Consider the following 14,741-nt stretch of genomic DNA (forward strand, 5'->3'; position numbering starts at 1 on the left):
TAAACACCCGTTTTCACAGACCTCTCACTAATTTGAGTCTATTGAAGGATCCCTGAAAATGGGCAAAAACAGGATCTCTCAAACGGACCGTCTAAAAAGCAATCACGTATGTAGCCCAACTATGATTAACTGATTTTAATGCAGCTTGTGTGATGGATATAAGAATTTTTTTAAAAAGTTTGTATAGTTTGTGTCACTAGAACTTTAAGGTAGGGTTCACACTACTGTTGGATTTCGTTATGAAAGTGTCAGTTTAAAAAAAAAAAAAAAAAAAACCCGGACACCTATCATAACGGAAAAAAAACAGACACTAACTGATGGGCTACCGGTTACTGTCCGTTATATATCCATTTCCCATAGACTTCATTGTATAAAAAAAAAAAAATTGAATTTTTTTTCTAATGGACAGAAAAGTCCTACATGTAGGAAAAAAATGGACATGGGTGTAAACGGACACTAATGGACGCTAAAGGACACAAACAGACACGAGATAAAATCCCATTGAAATTAATGGAAATTTTAACAGACTTCTGACAGTTCAGCTAGTGTCCGCTGCTAAAATCTTGTACGGACAATAGCCACGCACACTGCTGAGCGGACACCAACAGTAGTGTGAACACCCCTTAAGAGGGTTATCCAGCTTCTAAGATTGATGACCTGTCCTTAGGATAAGCCATCAATATTGTATCTGCAGCAAGTGTAAGTACTGCAATAATTAGCAATTGATTTCAATACGCTGCCTAGGTACCAGTGGTCTGCAGACCCAACATCCTAAGGATAGGCCATCAATCTTAGAAATCAGAAAACCCCTTTAACATTTAGCACCTACTGAACTAGTGAACTGCACATGAACCAGTACAGATGCATTATGTAAAAATTTATTTTTTAAACATGGCTACCTAGACAATATTTACTAGGAAAATAGAGAACAAATCCAAAGAAATAAGGAACAAAACAAAGCTGTAGAACATTAAAAAAGCAAAAGTACGCCATAAGGAGGAATTAATTGGTATTTTGCTTCAGTGCCTCAAAGGAGATACAGTTTCAAACAGCCATCTGCACATAATCAGATAGGTAGAAAAGGGATTTTAAAGGATGAATATATTTTAGTAAACCAAGCACTGAAGCATTGTTGTCAACAAACATCCTTTTCCAGTGCTCAGAAAAAAAAAACATATATATATATATGTGTGTATAAATGAATATACACACTATATAAATATACATACAGAAGATTATATATATATATATATATATATATATACATATACATATATATATATATATACACACACACACACACACACACACACACACACACACACACACATACATACACACATTTACATATCTTTTTATTGGTCAGTTAGCATAGTAGTCATAGTTTAAAGGAACAGAAACTTTCTCTGTAGTAAGAAGAAAATTCTGTAGCAAAACACAAACTTCACATCAAAGAGACAAGACTAACAAGAAAATCCATTCTTACATGTCTGCCACTTCACAGGTATAATTCTTACCACATATCCCACATCCCACGGAGTATAATTCCCTTCTCTTACCGTGTTCCTGGCTTCAGCTGTCATCTCGTGGGATAAGTGAAGCAAGCACAATACTGTGCTCTTTGTGACACCTTTCCCCATATAGGAAAGAGCATTTCCTCCCCATTCGACATAAAAAGATGAGATGATCTGATAACAGAGGAAAACAATTTCATGGTAGCTCGAGTTTTCAGAGTCATCACAGCATAAAATAAAATGGCACAATGCCACTATGTATTCCTGGGTATACGCTATAGCCATGATGGGTAATGAGGTCAGTGACAATATAATTTGGATACAAGTTATTAATAAAGCTAACTGCCTTGTTTAAAGGAGATGTCACATTCAAGGTGCAACATCCTAAGACATTACCTGATCACCTTGTGTCACCCGCCTGGCATCCCCAGCAAAGAGCTGAGTTTAGCAGGGAAAGTCACAGGCAGCCAGGCATTTCTCTTGAAGAAAATTCATAGTACAACATGGCGGCCATTTAGATGCACAGTCTTAATTTAGTCAGGGCAGGAGATACTGGCACATTGCAGTTCTGCTATCTAATATATAGACAGGAAGTCCTATGTTATGATGACCATTTTCATGAGACAATCACTGTAAAGGGACTCTGTCATTCAGAAAATGGCTTTTGAGCTAAGCATATGCCTGAATAGCCTTTAAAAATGCTATACAGGTGTTGCCCTCAGTTCTTCCAAAGACACCCTCCCACCCATTTTTAATAAAAAAAAAAAAAAAAAAACACTGTAAAAACTATGCTAATGAGGCTCACCAAGCACCCCTGCGTCATACCTCTGTAACACCCCTCCGTGGTTTGTGCTCCGTTATGCCCTCCTCCTCCACACTTGCTGTACTGCCTATATCCTCTGTTGTCTCGCTACTAAACATACGGAGCTCAGTTCCCCTGAGAAGTACAAGAGCGTGCTGTGCATGTGCAGTACGGTCGTGCAGTTCTCTACAAGAAAATGGGGCTCGGGCATGTGCAATAGCGCTCAGAACGGAGCATTACTACACATGCATGGAATTTCAACCGCCAGAAGCAAAACAACAGAGGATATAGGTGGTACAGCAAGTGCGGAGCAGGAGGGCATAACGGAGCACAAGCCACGGCGGGGTGTTACAGAGGTATGATGCAGGAGGTGCTCGCTGGCCCAGGGGAATGCCCAGGGTGCTCGGAGAGCCTCATTAGTATATAGTTTTACCGATTTTTACTAAAAACAGGGGGGGGGGGTGTCTTTGGAAGAACTGGAGGAGGCATCTGAATAGCCTTTTTAAAGGCTATTCAGGAATATGCTTAGCTCAAAATCTGTTTTCTGAATTATAGACTCCATTTCAAGGTCACTGAATAACCCAGTAAACTAGTAGTTTGGAACTATACAATAGCTAGCATACACCACCCCACTATAACCCCCTTTAGTTGTTTAGGAAACACTTTAGTTATTCCTTCTTTTAAAGGGGCTCTATCACTAGGAAAAGTCATTTTTAAATTAACAGACTTGCATAGCCTTTAGAAAGGGTATTCCACACAAACCTTTTATATGTTAATCCCCTCAGTAGTTTTGAATAATCCCGTTTTTATTGATATGCTAATTAGCCTCCAGCGAACACCCCAGAAGTCTCAGCGAGTACTGTCTGCTTTGTGTGTATGAGAGCAGAGAGGCTGATGATGATGATGATTCATCTCCCTGATCTCACACACATAGCAGACAGTGCTCGCTGGAGGCTAACTAGAATATAGATAAAAGCGGGCTCATTCAAAAACAACTGAGGTAATTAACATACAAAAGGTATGTGTGGAATAGCCTTTCTAAAGGCTATGCAAGTATATGTTTAGTTAAAAATGACTTTTCCCAATGATAGAGGCCCTTTAAAACATGGAGTCTCCATAGGTAACATATACTAGGTACATCCATTAGTTAAATTTGATAAGACATTTTAACAGGACCCTTATATAAAGGAGAAGTTACAGAATAAGAAGGTTTGTTTTTTAATATTTCATTGTCCACTATGGTAGAAGCAACATAAATGATTTATATGCATTCACATTTTATAAAACAATAACCAATAGAAAAGTAAGGAAACCACACTGATATGTTTGCCCATTCCTACACACTTACAATATATGGTAAATGAATAATCTTGAAGCTTTGAGAAAAGCTCTAAACATGTTCTATTAATGTCTATGTGCAGCCACATTGACTCATATCAGTAAATACAGCGGTGCACATAAAATACCTAAACCGTGTCATCTTAGATGACACAGCCTAAAAATATGCCATATTTATTACAGCGGCTGATGCTGGATGACAAATCTTAACACAGTCTAGTCTAAATTTATAACAGCTATTAGTTGGATTACTTTGAGCCAAAACATTTTGCCAAAATTTTGATGTACTTCAACCACTCCCTTTTACCACAAAGCTACAACCGCAAAATAACTCAAACTAGATGCACCAAAACGCCCCACATTTTGTTCTATGTTACACTATGGTCAAGTCACAATAATAGCAAATCTGCCGGAGTGTCTGTGGTGTAATGATCATTGAAGTCATACATTTATACTGCCATACCTCAAGAAGACTGGTCAATGCCTTCACACAGATTGTCATCGGCTCAGATGATGGACAATGTAAGCTCCAACCTGGCATTGATGTCACATGTACTAGTCCTTTCAGAGTTCTTGCCAGTGAAGGAAGTCCATAAAAATGAGGAGCACCAGACACTTTCAAACTGTGAATCAACTGCAAGGAAAGTTGTGTCCGGAAGGAGCTGGCAAGAGCAAAACACTTTCTGTGGAAAAAAAGGACAGGATATGCAGTGATATCACTGGTTATTTAAACAGGTTGTCTACATTTAGACTTAAATTTTATTTAATCTCCCCCAAATTTTTGAATGGCCTTTTCTTAACAATCCAATCAAGGCTGCGGTTATCCCAGTTGCTTGTGCATCTTCTTCTACTCAACTTTCCATTAATATGCTTTGATACAGCACTGTGTGAACAGCCAGCTTCTTCAGCAATGGCCTTTTGTGGCTTACCCTCTTTGTGGCATGTGGTAATGACTGCCTTCAGGACATCTGTCAAGTCAGCAGTCTTCCCCATGATTGTGTCGCCTACTGAACTAGACTAAGGAACCTTTTTAAACACTTAGGAAGTCTTTGCAGCTGTTTTGGGTTAATTATTCTAATTTTCTGAGATAATGACTGTAATGGCTGTAAGCCATAATCAACAACAATTAAGAGAAATAAAGACTTGAAAAGTTCACTCTGTTTGTAATGACTCAATACAATCTATGTGTTTTACTTTTTCAATTGAATTACTAAAAAAAAAAAAAAAAATAAATACATTTTTGATATTCTAATTTATTGAGATGTCCTTCATTGTTTACACAGTGTTTCCATAACCACGGACCTGGGTATGATCTTATCTCTCTGCCCAGGACAAGTGATGTAGCTCCCTGCTCTCAGGGAGGGGAGGGGGGGCTGAGTGCTCGGTGCTTGCATTTCAGAGCTCTTTATCTCTCCGCTCAGAACAAGTGACGTAGCTCTCTGCTCTCAGTAGGGGAGGGGGAGCTGAGTGCTCAGACTGGGCTTGTATTTCTGAGATGTTTATCTCTCTTTTCCAGTTATCAGTCGGCTAATTGACTATTGCTGATAAGGGTTGAGACAGGGAGTCCATTAAACACAGACCTAAAAGTGAGTATATGCAGACTCGTGATCCTGTAAGTTTGGGATTCTCATCACCTATCAAATCCAGCTCTACTACATCAGCTTCATATTGTGCATCTGTCAGTGATACTGTGCTAATTTATTTACAACCATCCCTCATTACTGACTACAAACATGTACTGCTATGAAGAGAGATAGCAGAGCTGGCTTTGTCTGTGAGATAGCAAGTGAAACCCCGCCCACCAATTCACAGAGAAAACCAGGAAGTGAACAGAGCATACAGCCTGCAAGGTGGTGAACAGGAGAGTTTGGAATACCCCTTTAATTATCTGTGGAGGGGAGAGAGCAGACAGATGCATCATGGGAAACGTAGATTCACTGCATGTAAATAGCAGTGATACAAGGAGTCTGAAATAAAATAAAGCCAAGAAAAGGCTGCACAAGGGAACGGTGAGGATTTATCACTACTGTGGCTATGTTTTCAGATAATTTTTGGAAGCTGGAAAACCTCTTTAAGCTATACAATATATTTTACAGAAAGTGGCATCCTACCTAGAGATGAACGAACAGTAAAATATTCGATATTCATTTCGAATAGCCACTCAATATTTGACTATTCGAACGAATATCGAACCCTATTATAGTCTATGGGGAAAAAATGCTTAAATGCTTATTTCAGGGAATCCCACTCTTCAACTCAGTAGAGTCACCAAGTCCACTATGACACCCCAGGAAATGATGTCAACACCCTGGAATGCAACTGGGACAGAAGGGGAAGCATGCCTGGGGGCATCTAACATGCCCAAGTCACTGTGCAGCAGGGTTCACATCTCCGGTGTAGCAGTGCTGGCCGTGCACTCAGCTCGGCTCATCTCCGGAGTAGACGAGCTGAGCACACGGCCAACATTGCTACATCTCGGCATAGGAATGCATTGACCAGCGTTGTTTGGCCGAATGCCATACAGAGTACAGCATTCGGCCAATCAACGCTGGTTCTGCCGGAGGAAGCGGAGTCTAAGATTGGTCCCCAGCAGTCTCCATTCTGGTCCGATCTTAGACTCGCCTCCTCACAGACGAGCCTCCGGCAGAACCAGCGTTGATTGGCCGAATGCTGTACTCTGTATGGCATTCGGCCAATCAACGCTGGTCAATGCATTCCTATGGGAAAAAGTCCCGCATATCGCAAGCTGACAGGGATCCCAACCAGATAGAGCCCCAAAGAGCTGGGTGAGTAACATTCCCACCTAAAAAAGGTAATCCCTAGCTAACCCTGCCTGCACATCTATTCTTGTTTAGTTCAGTCTCAAATTAACCGAATGTTAAATCCACCATTCGTATAAATTGGAGGTCACCTGATATAGCCAGCTAATTACTTTTTCCGATGCCTCCATTGTCGTAGCTCCTGTCTCACCTCCCTTGCGCAGTTATTGGTGCAAAAAAAGCGCCAGAGAAGGTGGGAGGGGATACGAATTTTTAGTGCGTTTGTCTCGTGGTATTCGATTGGAATCAAACACCTTGAACGCCCTGATATTCGATCGAATATCTATTCGATCGAACAGTGTTCGCTCATCTCTAATCCTACCCAACAATTGCAAGGTACACAACCTGTCTAGAGTTCATTTAATATCAATATACATCCAAGTATTGTGTTTTTTATACTTTTGGTCAGAGTGCTCTATGTCTTTTATCACTGTAGTGCCAACTTCTGAGACCCCCGATGGCACATATCATCATGCGGGTGGCAAGCTGTGCTCCATGCTGTCTTTTAAAAGAAGTCAGGTTTAGAAAAAAAATGTTGAATTACTATAGCATACTAGGGAATTGCTGAGCTATAGCAAAGACTTGTGTTCAGGTCTGTTGATCTAGAGGACTTTGTATCACTTGGACACCCCATTGCTTTTCATTTAAATGTGAACTGTGTAACGTTTACTAACCCCTTCAGTAGAAGCAAACACTTGTTACTGCATTCTCCGTACTGATCCTATCGGACCAATGCTCTAATAATGGTAGTCATCATCCTCATTGTAGTATTGGCAGATGATTGAGAAACTAAGTTTGCTATGTTTTCACTACATGGGAAGAATATGCAAATCTGTCTTCCATGATGTAGTTAGGAAGACAGTGCCTCAGTCATGCAGCCCAATAGAGGGTGCTCCCTTTAACATCATGCCTTCCAAGAGGCCTTTGTTGCGGAAGGCAGATTTGTATATCCTCAGAGAGTGCCCTCTATTGGGCTGCATGACTGAGGCACTGTCTTCCTAACTACATCATGGAAGACAGATTTGCGTATTCTTCCCATGTTCCTTTGCACAAGTGGAGCGCAAATGGCTTAATAAGTCTCCACAAACCTAAATGGTGGTCTCTCCCTAAAGAGTGACGATATCCCCTTAACCCTATGCTTTAGTTAGTCATTTTCAGTTGACATTGGACGTGTACACTGGCTACACAATGTATATTATTTAGCAGATATGTGTCAGTTGCACTTTGGGGCCCTATGCAGAGAACAACGTTTGAAAAGAATCCCCCTAAAATATAATAAAGCATTATAGGAATTAAAGGGTTTTTTTGGGACTTAGGTCATCATTATGTGATTAGAGGTTGTCCAACACCTGAGTTTGGATGAGCGTTGTGGCCTCTACAGTACAGAGGCACAGTACTGTATATTGTGTAGGGACTTGTTTACTATTACAGCTCATACCCATTCATTGAAATGGAAAGTCATTGGCAAATGGATGAGGCCTCAGCTTTTTTTCAGCTGATCTGTGTGGGTCCTGGGTGTTGAGCCTCCAGCAATCACATATTGATGAACTATCCTAAGGGTAGGTCATAAATATACAAGCTCTGCAAAACCACTTTAATTGTCTGTACCCAAATATTTTACTCCTGATACCTTTATATACCAGTAGAAGACATCGCTATAAATGGTTGTTAAGTGAGCAAATAAATAAGGTATAAGTATAAGAGACAGAGCGCTCATTCTTTCAGAAGATTTTACCCATTATTTTGGGACAGACAAGTGTCATTCTGTCATTGTTTCCTAGGACTTTTACTATATATGCTATTAATGTATGATACCAGAAAAGAATTTTCAAGCATAACACATATAATATCAGAAAATTAAAAGTCGCTATACAGTCATGTCCTGTCAGCTTGTCACTGACCAGTAAACACAAGTGCAGCATTTCTGAAAATCTACAGCACATAACATAACAAGCCTTCAGACATCAAGAAAACAAGGGGTTGTAGCAAACAGATATAAATCACAAACCTGTACATCAAACCAGTAGTCATTTTACTGTTAAATTAACGTCCACATCTTGATGCAAGGCTAACGTGAAGCCGATACACGGAGATGGAAACACATCTGTTTAATGATGTACAGAGATCTGTATTCCAGACCATTCCTTGGCAGCAAACAAAGCAGCCGCCAAATTGTAATGTCTGTTATAAAGCATAAATTACATTGGTGTCATACGTTAGTCTATTCTGTACAAAGCCTCACAGAGTGTAAAAGAATTATAGGTTTTAGAAGAACCTTTCCAGTGACCTTAAACCAGTGACATGTTCCCCCAGTGACAGAACAATATACAACAAGCTCCCTATACACCATCTGAGGTAGAAATTCTTTATGACTGCAACAGATGGGCTGATCCTGTTGATCAAATGCCAGATTTAATGTCCAATTTGGCAATAAGTGGAGGTGGAAAAACGAAAGGAGAAAATGGGATGAAATCTGGCAGGCTGACACACTGGCTGAATCAAATAGTCTTACCAGTCGGCTGCTTTTACTGGATTATTAAACTGACATTTTACAAAAAAATTTCAAAAATATATATATATATATATATATATATATATATATATATATATGAAGAGCTCAACAGAAAAATGGCCTAAGTCCACATTTTGTCATATTTCAAATTATTACCTAGAAAGCTTCTTTGTACCTCGTTCTATGCATTGGGTTTACTAGGTACCTAGGATTAATGACCTAAGTCCATATATTTCAATGCAGAAGAATTTACATTCAATGGAATAATGGCCTAAGTCCAATACAAACTTACTTACTTCACTCTCGTTGGTCATTTTTTCATTGAAATCGTGACTTCCGGTCTGTTGTTTATATTAGTGTAAAAACTTTGTCTTATTGTTTAAAAGGCTCTAAATCGACTTTTGCACATATTTAGCGCCGAAAAGGGAGGCAGGTAATTATTATTCTTCATCGTTTAATAATAGTAGTAATTAATTAATAATATTAAATAAATAATATTTATACATGAAGCTGCAATTTTTTTTAATAAATAATACAATTTATGATTAGGATTAACGGTGTTCATTAGCTGATTACATTGGATAGATATATTCCACAATAATGCCCGTTTGCTTTAGGCTAAAACTTTAAATTTCGTTTTTCTCACAATATTGATTTTTGGACTTAGGCCATTTTTCCGTTGAGCTCTTCATATATATATATATATATATATATATATATATATATATATATATATATATATATATATATATGTGTGTGTGTGTGTGTGTGTGTGTGTGTTTTATTTACATATATATATCTATCTTTTTTTTATTATTTTTTTTTATCTTCGATATAGATATAAAAATAAAAAATATTGTAGGGTTTATAGAGTATGTATATATGGACACTATATTCAGAAATTATACTTGGTATCTTATATACCGTATGCTGTTTTTGTTTGTTACGAAGCTTTCTAACCGGTTTAGACTGCTTTTCTCCACCATTAACCATATGCCAAATTATATTTCAGACTTTAACATTTGTGTATAATGTAACACGCCTTTATACTATACCATGGTATTTTAGTCCATGCTCTTCATTGTACAAGTTTGGCGCTGTTTATTGCATGTTGTTCAATTTTAGAATTATTTCACTACTTCAACGCACTCATTCCTATTTATACAGTCCTATGAAAAAGTTTGGGCACCCCTATTAATCTTAATCATTTTCAGTTCTAAATATTTTGGTGTTTATAACAGCCATTTCAGTTTGATATATCTAATAACTGATGGACACAGTAATATTTCAGGATTGAAATGAGGTTTATTGTACTAACAGAAAATGTGCAATATGCATTAAACCAAAATTTGACCGGTGCAAAAGTATGGGCACCTCAACAGAAAAGTGACATTAATATTTAGTAGATCCTCCTTTTGCAAAGATAACAGCCTCTAGTCACTTCCTGTAGCTTTTAATCAGTTCCTGGATCCTGGATAAAGGTATTTTGGACAAACAATTTAAGTTCAGTTAAGTTAGATGGTCGCCGAGCATGGACAGCCCGCTTCAAATCATCCCACAGATGTTCAATGATATTCAGGTCTGGGGACTGGGATGGCCATTCCAGAACATTGTAATTGTTCCTCTGCATGAATGCCTGAGTCGATTTGGAGCGGTGTTTTGGATCATTGTCTTGCTGAAATATCCATCCCCGGCGTAACTTCAACTTCGTCACTGATTCTTGAACATTATTCTCAAGAATCTGCTGATACTGAGTGGAATCCATGTGACTCTCAACTTTAACAAGATTCCCGATGCCGGCATTGGCCACACAGCCCCAAAGCATGATGGAACCTCCACCAAATTTTACAGTGGGTAGCATGTGTTTTTCTTGGAATGCTGTTTCTTTTTGGACGCCATGCATAACGCCTTTTTTTATAACCAAACAACTCAATTTTTGTTTCCAAAATGAAGCTGGCTTGTCCAAATGTGCTTTTTCATACCTCAGGCAACTCTATTTGTGGCGTACGTGCAGAAACGGCTTCTTTCTCATCACTCTCCCATACAGCTTCTATTTGTGCAAAGTGCGCTGTATAGTTGACCGATGCACAGTGACACCATCTGCAGCAAGATGATGCTGCAGCTCTTTGGAGGTGGTCTGTGGATTGTCCTTGACTGTTCTCACCATTCTTCTTCTCTGCCTTTCTGATATTTTTCTTGGCCTGCCACTTCTGGGCTTAACAAGAACTGTCCCTGTGGTCTTCCATTTCCTTACTATGTTCCTCACAGTGGAAACTGACAGGTTAAATCTCTGAGACAACTTTTTGTATCCTTCCCCTGAACAACTATGTTGAACAATCTTTGTTTTCAGATCATTTGAGAGTTGTTTTGAGTAGCCCATGATGCCACTCTTCAGAGGAGATTCAAATAGGAGATCAACTTGCAATTGGCCACCTTAAATACCTTTTCTTATGATTGGATACATCTGGCTATGAAGTTCAAAGCTCACTGAGGTTACAAAACCAATTTTGTGCTTCAGTAAGTCAGTAAAAAGTAGTTAGGAGTATTCAAATCAATAAAATTATAAGGGTGCCCATACTTTTGCACCGGTCAAATTTTGGTTTAATGCATATTGCACATTTTCTGTTAGTACAATAAACCTCATTTCAATCCTGAAATATTACTGTGTCCATCAGTTATTAGATATATCAAACTGAAATGGCTGTTGCAAACACCAAAATATTTAGAACAAAAAATGATTAAGATTAATAGGGGTGCCCAAACTTTTTCATAGGACTGTAGCATATTGCATGTTCTAGCGAATATGGGTGAAGCGGGGAGAAGAGTGGAGAGGTAGGTCCAGGGATGCCTCGGCCTCACATGCTTATTATAACTCATAGCAGAACATTGGTGTGAGTTATTAGGAAATCTATGCCGGTCCCTGACTGGTGTAGATTTCATTCTGGAACATGCGCATGCATCCGATTTTTAAGAGCCTGGAGCCTCTTCAATTGCGCTTCGTGCCACTTAGGGCCTTTATTAAGACCAACGTAGGATGTGCCAGTCTTAGTAAATTCTTCCCGATATTTTTTCACAAAAAATATTATTTTTGAACAACATTATTTGATCTTCTGTTTGTTTGGACACTACATATATAAATAATAATGTGAATTCATAATACTTCCTAGGTCAGGTAGGAGGAAGGCCAGAATGTGTTGCCTTCAAAGTGCAACAGTCTAAGGGCTAATTTACACGGACACAGAAGGGGCGGATTATGGCGCGGAATTCACGTCATAATCCGCCCCCTCACAATGGTGGTCTATGGAGAACGCTAGCGACCTTTTTTCTGTGAGCGGCAAAATGCAAAAGAAGCGAACTGCCCTTTTTTTCAGGCAGATTTGCAGCAGCACCCTCCGGACTAGGCCCATTCATTTTGGGCCTACTCCAGAGCGGGACTTCCCGCGTCAAAATCAGGACCAAAATATGCTACTCCGTCCCCGTGTGAATTAGGCTTAAAACAAAGCCGGACATCTGCTGACATCAATGTAAGTGGTATACTTTACTTTCCATTCAATATCTAGGATCCCAAATAGAAGGCAGAAAAGGGGGTAATGAACCTTTTAGGTTCTGTGTGGATAGATAGAACTTAATTTTTTTGTACAGCATTCATTAAAGGTTAATTACTATTAGAAAACATATCAACCATGAAAAATCTTATTAAGAATGAAGTGAAAACGAGAACAGCCGGCATCCGAGTGAGGCCATTTTATCATTAAATTTGCTGTTAGCCAATATTGCACTGCGGAAACAGATATGTCTTCGACTCCTTAGCAGCATGCATTCAACTATTAAAGTTAAGAGGATTAATTATTTCACAGTGTAATAACCAACAATTAGTTCTTCTTTCCTAATAAAGTTTTTGCCTTTTATCTTCTCATACAGAACTAGCAATGTGTACTGAATTATGAATAATGTAATGATTAGAAAAGCTAAAAACTGCATTATGCTACATGGGTTAGTTTATCTGCAATACAAAGCAAGCGTACAGCAGGAAAACTTCAAATAACAGCACCTGAATAACATTTATGTAACCATAAAGAAAATATTATTCAGCATATTAACAGCCATTATCTTCTTTGTGTATAAAAAACAAACAAAAAAACAAACAAACAACAAAGCCCCATGCCTACATACAATTATATGCATTTTATCACTTAGTTATAATGACAAAAATCAGCCTGCAAAAAACTGGCGCCATTCAATAGGGTGGGTCAGTGTGCAGCCATCTATTGTAGTTTCAATGTTGTTCATTCTGAGGCCTGGTTCAAGTCTGTGTTCGGTATTCCGCTCAGGGAGTCCACTTGGGGACCCCCTAAACGTAACATGGAACGCATTAAAAAGCAGTGAGCCATGAAACAAACTATAATGTGGTCTGTGTGTTTTCCGCAGTGTCCGCATGAATCACGGAGAGAAAAGTACCGCTTGAAGTACTTTTAATGCTTTTTAATGCATTCAGTATTCCATTTGGGGGGGGGGGGGGGGGGGTCCCTAAGTGGACTCCGTAAATGGAATACCGAACGCAGATGTGAACCGGTCCTGACCGAAACCACAGTAAAACAGGGTAGAATGATTGATCCCGCTTCTCCAAAGCTGTGTCTATTATCCATTCAACCAGTACCATACTTTACACTGACAAGGGGCAAGAAATCCAAAACAGTTATATGCTGATGGATCGCTCTTGCTTCTGAAATAGTCTTTGGATTGGCTGGTGTGAGTTTTTTTTAACAAATATGAATGTTTAATAATTTTACTATAAAATATGGAGTAAGGGGACTTCCCCCCCCCCAAAATCAATAGGTAGGTTTCGTTGCAAGCTGCTCTGCAACTCTGACTAGTCACTTTTCCAGTTAAAACCAAGAAGGCGACCAGTGAGTAATAAATTGATTATAAGTCTAATTACAGTAAATTGCAGAGGCGATGCTAATTTCCAAATATGTCAAAAATTCAGCTTTGGAGCCCCAATTTTTATGTAAATCACTGTTGTATTCATATCCAAATGAGTGCAAAAGTGTTTTGGACAGGAATCTAGAGCTTAAGCCGAAGCCTGGGCAAGCTGAAGCATTCCCCTAAAAGCTTGTCTTCTATTTGCATATGAATTAAGTAGTAATTTACATGGAGAGAGAGCTTCAGAGCTAAATAGCAGAGACATATTTGGAAACTGTAAAATGGATGGATGGATGGATGGATGGATGGATGGATGGATGGATAGATAGATAGATAGAATATATTCAGTGATATTTTTTAACATAAATAAAACAAGAAAAAACTGATCTAGCTGAAAAAAAAAAAACAATTGCTTTGAGAAATAAGTGGAACGTTGGCATTTTAAAATCTTCACCAAAGATTTTAAAATAAATAAATAATTAAAAAAATAGGATAAATTCACATACTGCAGTTATGCTGCAAAAAGTGCTAGTTTTGCCACAATTCTGGGATAGTCATTTTTCCAGGAGAAAATGACTATGAAGAGGCGTGGGCTGATGTAAGTGAATGGTAGAAGAAGCCTAGATCAGGCAGAAGAGAGTGGCTTCATATTTACTCGGACTAATGAGCATCATTATATTTTCAAGCCTCATAATTGGTATATAAGGATTAAAAAACCAAGATGTAAGGTTCACTAAACTCACACATAAAAGGAACACTTCTTAATTTACTGCTTGGCGAAAAACAAACAAGTAAGCAAAAGAAAATGTTCCAATCTTAATGGTTCATAAATC

General features: G+C 38.6%; 1 protein-coding gene across 1 annotated transcript in view; it reads right to left on the reverse strand.

The window, feature by feature from the left end:
- RTTN (rotatin) overlaps positions 1 to 14,741 on the reverse strand; it is a 163,796-nt gene that overhangs the window by 61,692 nt on the left and 87,363 nt on the right. The window contains exons 29-30 of the mRNA XM_075270736.1: positions 4,118 to 4,337; positions 1,560 to 1,688 (exon numbers count right to left, since the gene is read on the reverse strand). Of these exons, the coding sequence (XP_075126837.1) occupies positions 1,560 to 1,688; positions 4,118 to 4,337 (349 nt within the window). The remainder of the gene's footprint in view (positions 1 to 1,559; positions 1,689 to 4,117; positions 4,338 to 14,741) is intronic.

Source organism: Leptodactylus fuscus, chromosome 4 (genome assembly GCF_031893055.1).
Source record: "Leptodactylus fuscus isolate aLepFus1 chromosome 4, aLepFus1.hap2, whole genome shotgun sequence".
NCBI lineage: Eukaryota > Metazoa > Chordata > Amphibia > Anura > Leptodactylidae > Leptodactylus > Leptodactylus fuscus.